The 17,550-nt window shown below is 49.5% G+C and overlaps 1 protein-coding gene across 3 annotated transcripts in view; it reads left to right on the plus strand.

The window, feature by feature from the left end:
• Window positions 1–17,550, plus strand: part of PTPN5 (protein tyrosine phosphatase non-receptor type 5) — a 63,593-nt gene that overhangs the window by 40,486 nt on the left and 5,557 nt on the right. For all 3 annotated transcript variants that reach the window (XM_060177051.1, XM_060177050.1, XM_016185078.2), the window contains 6 exons: window positions 7,297–7,475; window positions 8,061–8,168; window positions 8,361–8,441; window positions 8,899–9,140; window positions 10,581–10,770; window positions 13,854–13,938. In XM_060177051.1, coding sequence (XP_060033034.1) covers window positions 7,297–7,475; window positions 8,061–8,168; window positions 8,361–8,441; window positions 8,899–9,140; window positions 10,581–10,770; window positions 13,854–13,938 — 885 coding nt within the window. The remainder of the gene's footprint in view (window positions 1–7,296; window positions 7,476–8,060; window positions 8,169–8,360; window positions 8,442–8,898; window positions 9,141–10,580; window positions 10,771–13,853; window positions 13,939–17,550) is intronic.

Consider the following 17,550-nt stretch of genomic DNA (forward strand, 5'->3'; position numbering starts at 1 on the left):
CCTTGCACTCCAGTTCCGGTGGACTGGCAGCCTGGGAGCACTGAGGATGAGTCACTGACAGGAGCATCCAAGGGCTCTGGAGCTCAGGCGGCATCAGCCCCAGGGCACACAGCCGCTACAGAGTTTAATGGGGGATCTGGGAGCTAGTAACGGGAGGGATCATAGTGTTTCCAGGTAAAGTCTGAAGGCCATTTACCAACAGTCCTTACCCAGGGGCCCCAGAACTTTGGCCTGTACACTTGTTTTCCTTTTCTTCATACCCAACAACCTTTGATGAACCATCAGGCACAAAAGCTGCACCCTACTCCTGGGGAGGCAGCTAGGGCTTAAGGTTCCCCTCAGCGCAGAGACCACCTTTCTCACCCTCCCAAGCTCTCACCATCTCCCTGCCTTTACTGCAGTGGCCATTTCCTCAGAACCAAGGCCAAGTAGAAAGATGGTTTCAGGTCTAGAAGCCCTTGGTTTGAATCTCAGGTCTACACTTCACATGGACAAGCCTCCATCTCCTCACCTGGAAAATCCCCTTCACCCTGCACAAGAGGCTAACGGGGGTGAGGGGTGGGGGGGTGTGAAACGACTGTGAGCAGGCTTTCTCTGAGTCAAGGCTTTGTGCATGGAGCTGCACATACACAGTGTGAACTGCTGCAGTCAGCCCTTGACATGAGTCTCCATCTCTCACTGACGAAGCTGCAGGCTACTGCTGCCGCCGCTGTCTCCCTCACAAGGCTTCCTGGAGTTTCTGGTGCGTGTGCCTGCCCTGTGAGGTGGCATCCTCACTCCCAGGATGTTCCAGTGAGCAGGAGGGTGGGCAGGACAAAGAGAAGAGCTGGCATCAGTCTCTAAAAGCAGGACCAGAAGGATAAATGGAGCCGGGACAGGGCTATCTGTGCAGCTGTGTCCCCAGAGCCAAAGGTGTTACTAGTGCTTGATAAATATGTAGACTCACACAGGAATGAGCAGAGGCAACGCCCAACAAAGTCATCTCCCTCACCCACTGCCATGCCTTCCATCCTAGAGTTCTTCTCCCCAGCCTGGAGATTAAGGGTTCTTGGGACCAGGTGGTCACTCACCTGGTTGAGAGCACATGCCACAATGTACAGGGACCCGGGTTCTAGTCCCTGGTCCCCACCTGCAGGAGGAAAGCTTCACAAGTGGTAATGCAGGGCTGCAGGTGTCTCTCTGTCTCTCTTCCTCTCTTCTTCTCTGTCTCTCTTCCTCTCCCCACTCCCCTCTTGATTTCTGTTTCTGACCAATAGTAAATAAAATAAAATAAAATAAAATAAATGTTTTTTTAAAAAAGAGAAAGGATTTTTAACCTGAAAACTGTAAATCCTGTCCAAAATTATAAGCAGAGTTCAACGTGTGTGTGTGTTTAACTTTTCTATTATTGCTTGTTTGTTTTTTAAGATGGAGACAGAGAATGAGTCAGAGAGAAAGAGCACCAAAGTTTCCTTCAACATGGTGGGGGCTAAGTTCAATCCTCAGTTGTGAGCATAGTGAAGAAGCATGTTGTCCAAGTGAGCTGTTTCGCCAGCCCTGTAGTGTGTGTTTGAAAATGTGCCTTCCTATATAAAGATTGATACATTTCTGCCCCCAAAAAACAGCTTTCAAATTGCCCTATTCTGAAAGTCAACTACTATTAATACTCTGTGAATACCTGTCAGTTGGATTCCTGTGGCCCCAGGTGGACCAGGTACCTTGTAGGTTTAAAAAAATAAATAAATAAAAACCCACCTGCTTAGTCTCTGAGTGTGTTTAGGGCCTCCCCACAGCCTTCCACCTTTCTTCCACACCACAAAGTACACCGTGGTTCACCTAGTCTTTTATGAGCATACCTCACTGGGGCCTGTCTTCTGAGTGGCTGTCCTACTGCTGGGTGGGTTTGGTTCTGGGAGTGTTTGTTCTTGTTAGTTTGTTTTTGCCACCAGAATTATTGTTGGGGCTCAGTGCCTGCACAACGAATTCACCGCTCCTGGTGACCTTTTTTTTTTCTTTTGATAAGACAGAAATTGAGAGGAGAATGGGGTTGGGAAGACCCACAGACCTGCTTCACTGCTTGTGAAGCTTCCCCTTACAGACGTGGAGTGGGGGCTCCAGCCTAGGTCGTCACATGATAATGTGTGTGCTTAGTGAGGTGTGCCATTGCCTGGCCCCTGGGTCTTAATCTCAGTTCCCCACCATGTATATTTAGATGTGACAGGTGGGAGTCAGACTTGCAACCCAGGAATACTACCTAGGATCCATGGTGTCTCAATACAAAAGAGTGATTTTTTTAATAATGTTTTTTTACTGTTGAAATAAATATGTGTATGGATAAATCATCTATTAAGGGAAACTTAGAATATATAGACAATTAAAAAAAAACCCTCTAATTTCACCCATTTCCAAAAAACTGTTGTTAGCACCTGGCTTCTGTCCTTCTATTGGTATGCCATTTACTGAGCACTTACTATGTGTCAGGCGCTCACCAGGCTGCATGTTCTACAAGCCCTCTCTCCTGTTAACCTCTTGTCTTATATCTGATTTCCCTACCTTTTGATAGGCACATGTATATTTTCCTAATGCTTAAGGCCCAGAAGATCATACTGTTTTGTAACCTTGCCTTTCTGACTCCATACCACTGGAATCAGTTTTCCATAGCATTAAATATTCATCTACAGAGTCATTTATAACAGCAGCCTGATGTGTTATGGCAAGCGAGCTCCACACTTCTCAGACTGGGGTACATGTACCCCTGAGGGCAAAGCCAAAGGATAAATGGAACACGTTTCCCTGAAGCATACATTTGATTCGAAGCTTTGGGAGGGGCAAACCAGTGTTTTAATATCACAACAAATCATCAGACAGGGCACCTAAGAACATGTAAAGGAAGCAACAAAGTCCAAGCTGTGTGGAGTTTCTCTCCAGAGACCCACATCCACTCACTGCTGAGGATGGCAGAAACATTGGAGAAGCACAAAGTACCAGTTAAAGCGCTCTTTTTTATTATTATTATTTTTTAATTATTTATTTTCCCTTTTGTTGCCCTTGTTTTGTTGTTGTAGTAGTTATTATTATTGTTGTTGATGTCATCATTGTTGCACAGGACAGAGAGAAATGGAGAGAGGAGGGGAAGGCGGGGAGTGGGGGAGAGAAAGACAGACACCTGCAGACCTGCTTCACTGCCTGCGACTGCCCTGCAAGTGGGGAGCCCGGGGCTCGAACCGGGATCCTTACACTGGTCCTTGTACTTCACGCCATGTGCGCTTAACCCACTACCGCCCGACCCCCAGAGCCGCTCTTTTTATAGAAAATGAGCCTGAGCCTCAGGGAGGAGAAGGGATTAGCCAGGCTCACACAGCCTGCACACTGCAGAGCCAAGCCAGGTGGCCCCAGGCCTATGTCCTGTACCCTCTCCACCTCCAGACTCAGCTTCATCCATGGACTGTGTTTTCCAAGTGCATGTGCCACTAGTTTGTTTGAAAACTAGTGTTTCAAAATCTGACCATCTTCATTTGCCAGAATAAGAAAACAGAATAGGGAGCCGGGCGGTGGAGCAGCAGGTTAAGAGCACATGGAGCAAAGCACAAGGACCGGCTTAAGGATCCCAGTTCGAGCCCCCTGGCTCCCCACCTACAGGGGAGTCGCTTCCCAAGGGGTGAAGCAGGTCTGCAGGTGTCTGTCTTTCTCCCCCTCTCTGTCTTCCCCTCCTCTCTCCATTTCTCTCTGTCCTATCCAACAACAACATCAATAACAACAACAATAACCACAACAATGTTAAACAACAAGGACAACAAAAGGGAAAATAAATATTAAAAAAACACACACAGAATAAAAGATACTTTCCCATCGTCATCCGCTGGTTCCATAAATAGTTATTGCAGGCTTTAATGTCAGAACTTGACCCAGATGCCGTGGACAGACTTCATCAACAAAAATTATGTCCTTACCCTTGCCGAATGACAGACAATTGGGAGAGAGGGTATTAAATAATTTTTGCCAAGTTTGCTGAGTGTTACAGCCCAGAGTTCGTTAAGCTGTTTTGAGATGGGATTTGAATCAACTTCAATCACATTTGAACTTAATTAACATGTTCAAGTCTCCTTTTTAAATAACTTTTTGTATTATTTATATTTTAGATGTAGGCAGAGAAAGAGGGTGAAAGAGACCACAACATTGGAGCTTCCTTTAATACAGTGGGGGCTGGGCTCAAACCTGGGTCGCACACATGGTGAAGCAGCACACACCGTCTGGTGCTTATTGTATTGACCCTTGAGCAAGTTTCTTTTTCTTTTTTTCTTTTTTTTTTTTTCTTTTTTGCCTCCAGGGTTATTGCTGGGGCTTGGCACCTGCACCACTAATCCACTGCTCCTGGAGGCTATTTTTCCCTTTTGTTGCCCTTTTTTTTTTTAATCCTTGTCCTGGTTATTATTGTTGTTATTGATGTTGTTGTTGGGTAGGACAGAGAGAAATGGAGAGAGGAGGGAAAGAGAGGGGGACAGAAAGACAGACACCTGAAGACTTGCTTCACTGCCTGTGAAGCGACCCCCCTGCAGGTGGGGGACCTAGGGGCTTGAACCGGGATCCTTACGCCGGTCCTTGAGCTTGGTGCCATGTGCGCTTAACCCCTGCGCTATCACTTGACCCCTCTTTTTTTTTTCTTTTTAATGAGGTGATTAATGCTTGACAGTGCATTCATTGACACATGCGTACAATTTCTTTTTGTTAATATACTTTTTCTTTATTTGAAGGATTAATGGTTTACAGTTGATGGTAAAATATAGTAGTTGATACATGTGTAACATTTCTCAGTTTTCCACATAACAATATAACTCCCCATCTAGGTCCTCCTCCTCCATCATGTTCCAGGACCTGAGCATTCCTCTCCACCACCCTAGAGTCTTTTACTTTGGTGCAATACACCAAATCCAGTCCAAGTTCTGCTTTGTACCTTCTTTTCTGTTCTAATTTTTCAGCTTCTTTTTTTTTTCAACTTCTGTGAATGCAGTCATTCCATATTCTTCCTTCTCTTTCTGGTCTATCTCACTTAGCATAATTCCTTCAAGCTCCATCCAAGATGAAGTGAAGAAGGTGAAATCATAATTTTTAATAGCTGAATAGTATTCCATTGTGTATATAACCACAACTAACTCAGCCACTCATCTGTGTTGGACACCTGGATTGCTTCCAGGTATTGGCTATTACAAATTGTGCTTCTATGACCATAGGTATACACAGATCTCTTTGGATGGTTATGTTTGATTCCTTAGGATATATCCCCAGGAGAGGAATTGCAGGGTCATAGGGTAGGTCCACTTCTTGCCTTCTGAAAGTTCTCCAGACTGCTCTCCACAGGGGTTGGACCAGTTTATATTCCCACCAGCACTGACATAGGGTTCCTTTCTCCCTACAACCTCTGCATTTGTTGTTTGTTTTCATTTCTGATGTATGACATTCCCTTGAGCAAGTTTCTTAACCTATCTGCATCTCACTTTCCTCTTTTGTAAAATAAAGATAGTCTGTAGTCCTTACTTCAGAGGAGTCTGGCAAGGAGTAAATAAGTCAAACACTCAGAAGCAGGGCCTTGCACTTTCCAGGTGAATTGTTGCAGCTGGAATGAGAGGTTTGGGGCTAGTTGTACTCAATGTGCAGCCGATAGAGTTCTGTGAGATGCATACGAGTAGCTTAGCAAAGGCAGTGGGGTGCAGAGTGTGGGACGAAATAGCATGCACAAAGTACAGGGGCACAAAGGCCCCTTTGAGGAACTGCAAGGCGTGTAGCTAGAACACGGCAGGTGGGGAGCCTGAGGGAGTCAACATTTGTGAAGGAGAAGCTATGGTAGAAACACATGTCTCTAGGACCTGGACTCTCTGTGCTGTGGGTGCAGGCTCTAGGTGACGCTCAGTTAGTGTTTGTAAAGTGAGGAGGCAAACACTGCTGGCCTCACGTGGTGTTGACTGTGCATGTTCTGTGCTCACCCACACAAAAAGGAGCCTTTTGTCCCATATACTGAGTGACATATGGACAGACCCTCACAGCACTGTACACATTCATATTGCTGGCCCCTTTTATCTTGACAATAGTACGAGTGCAAATTTGGATGAGAAGCCCCAGCACCAGTGACTTATATTGAGACCCCTGACAGTACAGCCAGGGTCTCAGATCTTGGTCATTGTTGTTCAGACTTTCATAATAGAAGAATTCCTTGCTGAAATAATCTGAGAGAGGAACCCAGTATACAGAAGACAAAGTGGAGAGCACTTGGTAATACCTGGCATATCTACAGAGCACAATTAGAAACCCAAAGTAGAAGGCTGGGGAGGGAGCCAGGTGGTAGCAGACCTGGTTGAGCACACATGTTACAGTGTGCAAGGACCTGGGTTTAAGCCCCTGATCCCCACCTGCAGCAGGAAAGCTTTGAGAGTTGATTCAGACCCCAGCACCACCACAAGCCAGAACTCATCAGTGCTCTGGTAAAATAAACAAATAAATAACATGAAATAGTCCCCAACCTCCATTTTCCAGGTGTGGAAACTGAGGCTTAGAGAGGGAGTCTCCAAAGGTCATACAACTAGAAACCTAAAAGTAAATTTAGTATCAGTTCTCCTCACCAGGATTTTCCTCCACACCACCCCATGGCTCCCACCCTGTCTCAGTGTGTGTGTGGTGGGGCAGGGTGGGGCAGGGTGGGGGGGCCCTCACAAGGGGAGGGAGGGACAGGTGACTGTGATCTTGTCCAGTCTCCAGCCCTTATCAGGGCACAGAGCACAAAAGACAGAATACTGAGGGTACATGTGGGCGGACTGCTCAGGGTCACAGCCTGGTTATACCATGTTGTCGCCACCGCCGCTGCCACTTTCTCTTTCTCCTTCTTCTCCTTCTTCTCCTTCTTCTCCTTCTTCTCCTTCTCCTTTTCCTTCCCCTCCTCCTCCTCCCTCTTCTCCTCCTTCTCTTTCTCCTCCTTCTTCCCCCCCCACTTCTCTCTCTCAATTGAATTTGAGGGGGTTATTTTTTGTTTCCTTAAGAAATAGGAAAGAATGAAGCTGCGTAAACACAACGATGTTAACTCCCTGAAAAACCTCCTGCCATTTTAACTCTATTACTGGAGAAATAAAAGAGGAATAATTTGTCCACCCACACTTAGCTCTTTCTGACGAAGGTAGGTGAATATTGCTTTGCTAATCGAGGGTGACTGCTAGAAGTGGAGCCACGCTGACTGATCCCGGATTGAGAGGAAGCCACGGAAGCCCCAAAAGGAGAGGCCCGCAGTGTGTCTGCAGAACCCAAGTCACCAGCCTGTGTACCTGCCTTCCACAGGGCTCCCCCAGCCGGTAGTGATGGAGGCACTGGACGAGGCTGAAGGGCCCACAGAAGCTCAGAGAGAGATGCTACCACCCCCACCTCCTTCGGATCCTTCAGAACCAGCTCAAGGCATCAGAAGCCACTCCCTCACTGTCAGGAGCAGCCTGTGCCTGTTGGCTGCCTCCCAGTTCCTGGTAAGGATATCACAGGCCTCTCAAGGGCCTGGAGAGCAGGTGGGTTGAGGGATAGCCCTCTACTTCCTCCCCAAGATGGACATCTGAGGATGCCAAGAGATGAGAGCCCTGCTTGGTGTTCCTCAGTCACTTTACCCTCTTGGACTGGTGAGGAGAAGGCTAGAGTCTTCATGGCTAAACTCTCACACTCTGCCTTTTTCCAAACCTGAGAAGCAGAAACACAGGGACCCACCTCCTCAGCCCCTGGACCCTGTAGGGGGAACTCTCTCTCTTTGTCCCCCCCCCATCTTGTCTCCAGAGTCCACTCTAGGAGGCTTGCCTTGGACTGGATGTACCTGGGGGTTCCCTGTGGGCTGGCATTCTCTTGGCTCCCTTGAGTCAGCTCTCTCCAGAGCAGTCCTGAGACCCTCTGGGGGCCAAGTGCTTGGGCCCTTCCCTCAGCTACAGTCTGGCTGGAGTGGGGTGGGGGTAGGGACACAGGTCAAGTCTGAAGGTGAGCTGGGGGAGGATGGAAGAGGGGAGGGTGATGTAAGAACACAGAGCCTAGGCTCTGGACTCAATCTGCTACCTCCCTGGCTGTCCCAGCTGGCCTGTGGGGTGCTCTGGTTCAGCGGCTATGGCCCCATCTGGTCACAGAATGCCACAGACCTTGTCTCCTCCTTGTTCACACTCCTGAAGCAGCTGGGACCAGTGGTGAGTAAGCTGTGGGGAACCCCAAAGGAGGAGGGTGGGGTTGGGGGCTTCTAGTCCCACCAACCCCTGGATGGGGCTGCTCTGTTCTCAGAAGAGACTGCCATACCCTGAAGTTCTTCTCCCTGCTCCCGACTGCAGAGTCAGTTGGCCCCTGTTGAAACAGTCCTAACCCGTTTTGTCTGATGTTCCCAGGCCTTGCTAGGTGTGGGATCCTGGGAAGTCTCCCATCTGCTACTACTGATCTCCTTGGCTGTGGTCCTTGTCACTGCCCTGGTAAGGCACTTCCTGACCTAGCCTCCATGCTCTCCTCATCTGTTCTCAGACCCTGAGCCCCACCAGTTCCCATCTGACATATAGGCTAGACATTCTGGGCCAGGGGGTGGGGGGATCTGTCTCTTCCACTGTTGTGCCCAGCTGGAGCAAGAGACGCCTTCTTTCTGCACATGTGTTTGTATGTTCAGAAAGAGCTTGAGGCAGAAAGAAAAACCTGATTACCCACCAATAAGGTATCAATCAATCCAAAAAAGTATGGATCAGGGGAGAGGGACCCTGGAAGACAGGTGGCTCTTCCCCTCTGGGTAAGGAGTAGTGCCCTGCAGATAGCACTCAGGAGAGCAGAGCTACTCTGGACACAGTGTTGGGGCAGGGGGCTTAATGTCATGGGCACCCCTTTCACCCAGGGGTAGCTGGCATGATCCCAGATTCATGGTGCCATCTGCCTCCCAACTAGGTTTGGCATCTCCTGAGGTCTTCCCCAGAGCGGCCCACCCCACTGCCCCCAGAGGACAGGCGCCAGTCAGTGAGCCGCCAGCCCTCCTTCACCTACTCAGAGTGGATGGAGGAGAAGGTGGAGGATGACTTCCTGGACCTGGACCCTGTCCCTGAGACGCCTGTATTTGACTGCATGATGGACATCAAGCCTGAGGCTGACCCTGCCTCACTGACTGTCAAGGCCATGGGTCTGCAGGAGAGGTGGGGGCAGTGGAGGTTGGGTGGGCTCTGCAGGCCTCTGAGCTCTCAGCTCCCAGCTGATTCTAACAGCCAGTGCCCAAGGCAGATGTGGCCTCACAGCCTAGCTGGTGTAGACAGACGTGTCTGTCCCTGTGTCGATGAGAAGCCCCGAAATGATGATAGGAAACAGTCAGTGTAGGTGTAGCTGAGTGTCACTCACACACACTCTGTGCTCAGGCTTGTTTGGATGGGGTCTTCACTGCAGGACTCGTCAGTGGCATTTGAGCAGGGTGGTGGTGGTGGTAGAGCATGTGGTGGGTAGTGTTCTTCAGTCTTCATGACCCTGAATGACAGTCTCCTAGTGATGTGAGTTACTCACATGCTGTCTTGCATGGAGCACTGGATCAGGAGTCAGAAATTGAGCTCAGTCAAGCATTCTCTTCCTATTTTGACTTGGGCAGTTTGTATCCCTTTCTGGAATGCAGACTGTTTCTTTTTCTTTTTTCTATTTATTTATTTATTTATTTACTTTTGCCACCATGGTTATCAATTCCTGCATGCTGTTACTGTTCTCGGTGGCCTTTTTTCATTTTTTTCCTTCCTTGTTTGCTAGAAATTAAGATAGGTAGAAGGACTAGAGAGGGGCCAGGTGGTGCACTGGTTAAACGCACATGTTACAGTGTGCAGGGACCCAGGTTCAAGCCCCCGGTCCCCACCTGCAGGGGGAAAGCTTCACGAGTGGTGAAGCAGGGCTGCAGGTGTCTCTCTATCTGTCCCTCTATTCCCCTTCCTCTCAATTTCTGGGTGTCTCTATCCAATAAATAAATAAAGATGATAAAAAAATAGGGGAAAAAAGAGAAATAGAGAGACTGAGAGAAGGAGAGACATCTGCAGTGCTGCTCTGCTACTCATTAAGCTCCTTCCCCCTGCAGATGGGGACCAGGGGCTTGAACTCAGGTCCTTGTAGATGGTTACATGTGCTTTCTATTGGATGAGCCACCATTCATTCCCCTAGCTTCCCTATCTCTATAGTGAAGGCCCTTTGAGTTCTGTATCTTTGACACCAGACTCTGTAGTCTCGTCCCAGTTCACTGAGCCCAGAACCATGGACTAGAGGGTATGTCCTGCTTCTCTACTTCAGGCAGGTGCCCTCTCACTGTGAGTTTCCGGCGGGGGTGGGGGGGTGGGGCACAAACCTGGAATCACCTCCAGAGTTATAGAGGAGAATGACAATCAAGGCTGCCTTAGATGGGCTGGAACTAGGCCCCAACCTCCCCCCCCCCCCCCGCCATCAGCTATTCCACTGGGCTAGACTCCTACTCCTAATGCCAAGGGTCATTCCTATATCACCGCTAGGAAGCCCACCCTGATTTTGCCTGCCTCATCTTCCTGCTCCAGAGTGTCCAGTTGATACCCCATCCCTGCCCCCAAAACTCACCCCTGATTTCTTGGCCCTTCCAGAAGAGGCTCCAACGTCTCTTTGACCCTGGACATGTGCACCCCTGGCTGCAACGAGGAGGGCTTCGGCTATCTCATGTCCCCACGGGAAGAGTCAGCCCGCGAGTACCTGCTCAGTGCATCTCGTGTCCTCCAGGCCGAGGAACTGCACGAAAAGGCGCTGGATCCCTTCTTGCTGCAGGCAGAGTTCTTTGTGAGTCCCCAAGCCCGCTATTGGGGGGGGGGTGGACCTTTTCTATCCCTGTGCTTCCTTCACTCACTCACCTGCCAAGGTGGGGGAGCAGGGTGGCCAGGATTCAGCACTAATAGGCTGACATCACTTCATTATCAAACTGCTGCTCCTCTAAGCCTTGGCTTCCTCATCCGAAGAATGAGGATGAAGTTGAGGGCTGTTGCAGGGATTGAAGAGACGGGTAGCATGGGCAGAGCACTGCCCCCATGGCTGGTGGTTTCCCAGGTCTTACTGTCTGATCTGTACTCAGAAAAGAGTGAGATCTTTCTCTTCTGGTCACCTGTTTTCCAGCCTGCTTCCTGCCCCACATCACCAAGTATTCTTCACCCTACTGGGAAATCTTCCCTGTCATTTCCCCCTCCTTGTCCTGACTGCTTCTCACCCAGACCCCAGTAAGTGTCTCTGACTACTTCCTGGTGGACTTCCAGGGGCTCAGTAACCTCTGTTCCCCCGGCCAAAGTGCTCATTTCGTTAAGAGTGAAGGAAGGCAGAATAGCATGAAAGCCTTTTGCTGGTAAAGATCAGGTGTTTTTTTTTTTTTTTTGTCTTTGTTTTTTTAATTGCCACTAGGGTTATTGCTGAGGCTTGGTGCCAGCACTATGAATCCACCCTTCCAGCAGCCTTTTTTTTTCCTTTTTTTTTTTCTGTTTCTAATTTTTGTTAGATAAGACAGAGGGAAATTGAGAGGGGAGATAGAAAAAGACACCTGCAGACCTGCTTCACCACTCATGAAGTGGACCCTCTGCAGGTAGGGAGCAGGGGCTCAAACCCGGGTCCTTCCAGTTGATGATATGTACACTTAAAAAAGTACACCACGGTCCAGCCCTCAAGATCAAGTTTAAAGTGAGGCTTAGGTCTGTGGCAATGGTGGTGAACTTCCCCCAACTGACCCCCAGAATTCACAGACTTTGCACCCAAACTTTGAACTGTGCTGGCATATCATAGGCTGAGCCCCAGATGGGGTACCCTATGAAGTCAGGAAGTCCCCACCACCAAGAAGAGGAAAAAAGGGACTCACCTCCTTCCCAATTCCTGGGTCTCATTCACCTGGTGACCCACCCACCTCTGTGGGCAGGAGTAGATTAGAATCCACGAGGGCTCAGGAAGTTGGTGGAGAGGGAGGGTGCACCTCCCTCCCTCACAGTTCCCCCCGGCCTCAAGCCACCTGCCCTTGCCTAAACCAGATGGCACTTTCTCCAGGAGACCTCCAACTCTTTCTGGCCTGTGGCTCCACATTCTCCAAAACTTGGCCTGGCCTGCAGAAGTCAGTTCCTCCTTTGTTGCCCCCACCACCACACCCCTACAGAGACTGTGCACTCCCCTATGAGTTGGACCAGCCACTGTGTGCCTTTTCCTTCCCACGTTTCTGTCACAGCATCCTCTCCTGCTGGATACCTCCAGGAAACCCTCCCAGGACGCCCAGACCAGCCTCAGCTCCCACCCTGTGTCCAACCACTCCCTTAGCACCTACCCTTGAGGGAAGGATGTGTATTCTTTCAGCTGCTTCCCATTCAGGGAAAGACTGTTGACTTCACTCAGTCATAGAGAAAGGGACATTACCTTCACCCCATTCCAAGGCCACTTTTGCACATTTTTTCATTCTTCTGTTACTCTTATAACAGCCCTAGAAGGTGAGCATGGTGATTAGCAATTTATAAAACCTGCACTTCCATGTCTGAACATGGAAAGCCCTCTAAAGCTGTGTGTAGTCAGGTGCCCGGATGTGTGGGCAAGTGGAAGGGTCAGGAAGAGAAGAGTGGCATGGGGCAGTGATCCTGGTGGGTGGGGGCTGGGCAAGCACGCCCTGCAAGAGGAATGCCACAAGTTGGTACTTGGAGGACTGAGAGCACAGATTAGCAACAGGGGAGAGACTGGCATAGCTCTAAGATCTGACAGAAGGTTATGTGCCAGGCAGAGAAGTTCAACTGTGTGGGGCCGGGTGGTGGTGCACTTGGTTGAGCTCACATGTTACAATGCTCAGGGACCTGGGTTTAAGCCCCCAGTCCCCACATGCAGGGGAAAAGCTTCACAAATGGTGAAGCAGGGCTGTAGATGTGTCTCTGTCATTCTCTGTCTCTATGTCCCCTTTCTTCTCAATTTCTGGATATCTCTATCCAATAAATATATAAAGATAGTGAAAAAAAATTAAAAGAGAAGTTCAGGGTCTGGGCAGTAGTGCAGCTGGTTAAGTGCATATGGCATAAAGTGCATGGACCACCATAAGGATCCCAGTTCGAGCCCCCAACTCCCCACCTGCAGGGGGGTTGCCTCACAGGCAATGAAGCAGGTCTGCAGGTGTCTATCTTTCTCTCCCCCTCTCTGTCTTTCCCTCCTCTCTCTGTCTTATACAACAACAATGACAGCAACAACAACAGTAATAATAACAACAACAAAGGCAAGAGAAATGGAGAAAAAAAATGGTCTCCAGGAGCAGTGGATTCATAGTGCAGGTACTGAGCCCCTGGAGGCAAAAAAGAAGCTCAACTATGAGGGTCTTGACACAGATTGATGGGAAAGTGTAAAAGTGTAAATACAACCCTGGGAACTAAGAAAGAGGCTCCTTGCTGGAAAATCAGGGAAAGTTTCTTGGAGAAAGTGACATCTAAGGTGGATGGACACCTGGGGTGGGTGGATGCTATCAGGGCCAACACCATAATCCAAAGTCCTGGGGTGGAGATGCCCAGGGTAGGCACATGCATTGGCCAAGCCACCTCAACTGGGTGTCCTGTAGCACAGAGGGTGTGAAGACAATAGCATTTGGCCAGCTCACGCTTTTCTTCCTTGTTCATCAACCATTTTTGAGTGTCTGCTGTGTGCCAGGCTTAAGCAGGAGCAGTAGCATCTTTTGTTATGTACTCGGCGTGCCAAGGTCCCACATGCTTCCTATGTGTGTGAGTGCACATGATAGTAAATGTTTGTTGAATGCGTGCATGCATTCAAGCCAGCCCCTGGACATGACACTGAGGGTTCAGGGAGCCCCTGGATTTGAGTGTCTGTGAGGGCCAGATGACCAAGGCTCTTATCCCTTTGTCCTCCTCCTACAGGAAATCCCCATGAACTTTGTGGACCCAAAAGAATATGACATCCCAGGGCTGGTACGGAAGAACCGCTACAAAACAATTCTCCCCAGTGAGTACTCACTGCCCCTGATGGGGGGGGGGGGGGGGTAAGGGTACTGGAGGTGCTCGCCCTTCTTTGGGTGCTCCTTACACAAAGAAAGCCCTAACCCTGCAATCGGACATCTAGAAGAAGGGACAGAAGGTTGGGGTGTGTCCTGTGGAGGTGGACCGGGCCGAGGGTGCTAGACTTGGAACCCCAGAGAGAACAAGAGGAAAGGGCAGGGTTACTGACAAGTATCTTCACATCCCTATGTCTTCAGAGTGGACAGGCTTTAAGAGGAGAGGAAACTAAGGCTCCGAGAGGGTGTTTGGCTCATTCTCATTCACACAGCAGAAAAGTGTGGAATCACATTTCAAACCAGGACCTCAGTGACCCCAGAACCGGGATGTTTTTGTCTGTTTTGAATTCAGTTTAGTCAGATGATGAGTCTCCTAACAGTCATCCCAAGAGACAAGGAGTTGCTCCATGTGTTTTGGGCGGTGAGCTTCCTGCTATTTGGAGTAATCAAGTGAGGTGTTGTGAGCTCTCCCCTGGAAGGCCTGATAGGGATTTTCCCCCTTCAAGGGCATTTGGATAAGATGACCTAATCTTTGGCTTTCAGCCCTAGGGTGTCATTGTCAGATCACTGTCATCAGCCCCCTTTCTGTTGTCACCCCTATCAAGTTCTGGCCCCCAGGCCCCAGGTCCCAGGGCTAACTTGGGTGAGGAGTTCCTTGAAACTGAATCCCCACAAAGCTACTTTGTTCAGTTTAAGGAGTAGCAAGTCTTTTAAAAAAGCAGTTTTGCCATCACCATCTCCAACAACATCTAAGATGTCATGACTTATTTTTAACTTTTAAAATATCGACTTGTGGTTGCTATAGTTACACCGTCTCTAGGTAGTTCCGGTGAAACAAAGCTCCATTTAAGGACAAGATGAATTATTCAGGGCTGCGCACCTCGTCCCTCATCTTGCCCCCCCCACCCCCACCCACTCAGCCCCACCTGGAGGGAGGACGCTCCAATACCCCATAATGTAGGAATTTACTTGCTACTCAAATGGCCACTGGGGGAGGGTAGGACCCAGGAACAGGCCACCTGGTCTGTTCGAGATGGCTAAGAGGCCCTTAGCCACCTCTAGCCATGCCCTGAGGCACCAACCTCCTTCCCTGAACCCACCAGAGAACCTACACAGCACCCAGAGAAATTGAACTGGTGCTGTGGGTGACTGGGTCGTGGCAGGCAGAGGGCATGTCATATATTGGACTCTCATTCATTCCAGTCATGTTTCCTGAGCCCCTACCCAGCTTGAGGAGTCAGGCACAAATGAGACCTAAGCTCTACCTACAGGTTCATAGTTTGGTGGGCAAGGTAGATGAGTGGACAGTTTCAGTCCAGACTGACTGGTGGGCCCACGTACGGCCAAGGTTCAGGGGAGCATTTCTGTCCATTCCAGCCGTGTGTCCCAGGCACGTAAAGAGGCCCTGCACCTACACGACGAGTGAACTGCTCCCCTCCTCTCTCTGCCAACAGACTTTTGGGTGGTGGAGATCTTCTGTATTTTCTGATTCCAAGGGCCACCCCTTCCAAAGGCCAAACAGATATATCACCCCTAGGGCTGTACCTGGCAGGGTCTTCTTCCAACACCCACACTTCTTATTTGAGTCCCTGTAGTCATCTCCTAACAGGTCCTTCTGACTTCCACACTCTCTCCTACCCATCTCCTTTCACTGTCTGCAAAAGTCTATGGAGTTTAGTGCAGCCTTATAAGTGTGCTTCAGAAGGTTCCCTTCTGGCCTCATCTTTCACCAGTTCCTGTCTTAACCCTGTGCATTTAAATCAGACAGAAGGTGTCCCCTACTCCTCCTGATCCTTCAAGCCAACCTCTTCTCCCCCAGTCAAGGGCCCCTACTCTCTGCCCTCCCTGCTCAGCCCTAGTGCTTACTGACCACACACAACTTGTCTGCCTGCCAGCAGTTGGGGGCAGGAACATGCCACTTACCTAAAGTCGCTCTCTCTAGCAAAGACAGCGCCCAGTAGGGTCAGGAGAATTAATCTCACCCCACTGTGGCTCTTCCATTGCCAAGGCCCCGGCTTCTGGCCAGAGGGGGAAGTGTCCTCTTCTGGCCCCTGCTTTGAGCAGGTACTGCCAAGAGATGGAAGACTGCCAACATGGCCCTCCCTGCTGCTCTCTCCTGCCAGTCACTCCGAGCCCCACAGTCACTCACCTCCACTCCTGACAGCCTTCTAAGCCCCTCCACACAAGACTCCTCCACCCCTACCTGCTCTGCCTCCACATCACCTGCCAAATCCTCAGGCAGGGAAACTGGGCAGAAAGGACTGGGGAGCAGAGGCCTCTGTATGGCCTCTCCCTTTCTCCTCTGGGGTTTGGGGGTCCTTCTTACCTGCCCACCTCTAGGGTAGCATGCATGATGGCAGTAGAACAATTCTGCCTTGTGGTACTCACTGTGCACTGGTCAAGCTCCTGAGAAGGACTCAGATCAGTTTCAGTCACACTAACAGACTCACTGTTCATGTCCACTCCCTTGATCTTTATAAGCTGAGCATGGTGTTGTTGGGAGGATGTTTACAGACAAGGACCAGGGAGAGGAAGGAGCTAAGAGGTCACCGAGGTAGGGCAAGGACTCAGACTCTCCATCTCGATCAGTGGTGTAAATTCAGTTGCTGCCATGTCCTGCCTTTGAGAGGCCTGTACTGCGTGTTGGATGTGCCTTCAGGTCAGCCCTCCTTGTACAGGGGAGAAACTGGGCCTTACCAAAGGGAGAGAACAGTGAGCCTGTGACCAACTAGACCAGATTCCAAGACCTAAACGGTGCTGGGTCAACTTCCTGCCCCCACCCCCAACCTGCCCATCACAGTTCCAGCCTCTGACAGAACAATGAAGACAGAGGAACTCTGACAGGAGCAAAACAGACTCTGCTCCAGGAGGAGGAGCAGAATGCTGTGAGAGTTTGCTGGTGTGGGATTAGACATGGGACTAAATTAGGGAAAGAAAGACTCTATGTGCACATGACTGGGTTGCCCAGGAGGAGACTTAAAGAGCTTTCCTCCCAAGCATCTCCTCAGCTTCCCACTCCCAAACCCTTCACATTTACGAGGTACTTTTTTTTAATGTTGGTTTTTATTGTTAAATATGAAGCATAACAAAAGTGTGTGAATGGCCATAGACACAACTTTTCTCACATTAGATAGATATTTTTTGGTACACAACCTTGTTTTTCTTCTTTATTTGATAGGTCAGAGAGAAATTGAGAAGGGAGAAAACAGAGGGAGAGAGACAGAGAGATACCTGCAGGGCAGCGGTAAATAGAATAATGGTATGCAAAGAGACTCAGGCCTGAAGCTCCAAAGTCCCAGGTTAAATCCCCTGCACCACCACATACCAGAATTAAGCAGTGTTCTGATTAAAAAACAAAACAAGAAAAAAAAAAAAAAAGCACCTGTAGCCCTTGCTTCACCACCCGTGAAGCCTCCCCTGCAGGTGGTTGAGTACTCCCCTGGTTTTCTTATTCATCTTCCCGGTGGTCTTAGAAACCACAGACCACAGATAGGGAAACTGAGGCCTGGACAGCTGCTGTGCTGGATGAACACAATGTAGACACTAATTCTTGCTGCCCCTGC

The sequence above is a fragment of the Erinaceus europaeus genome, chromosome 17 (assembly GCF_950295315.1).
Source record: "Erinaceus europaeus chromosome 17, mEriEur2.1, whole genome shotgun sequence".
NCBI lineage: Eukaryota > Metazoa > Chordata > Mammalia > Eulipotyphla > Erinaceidae > Erinaceus > Erinaceus europaeus.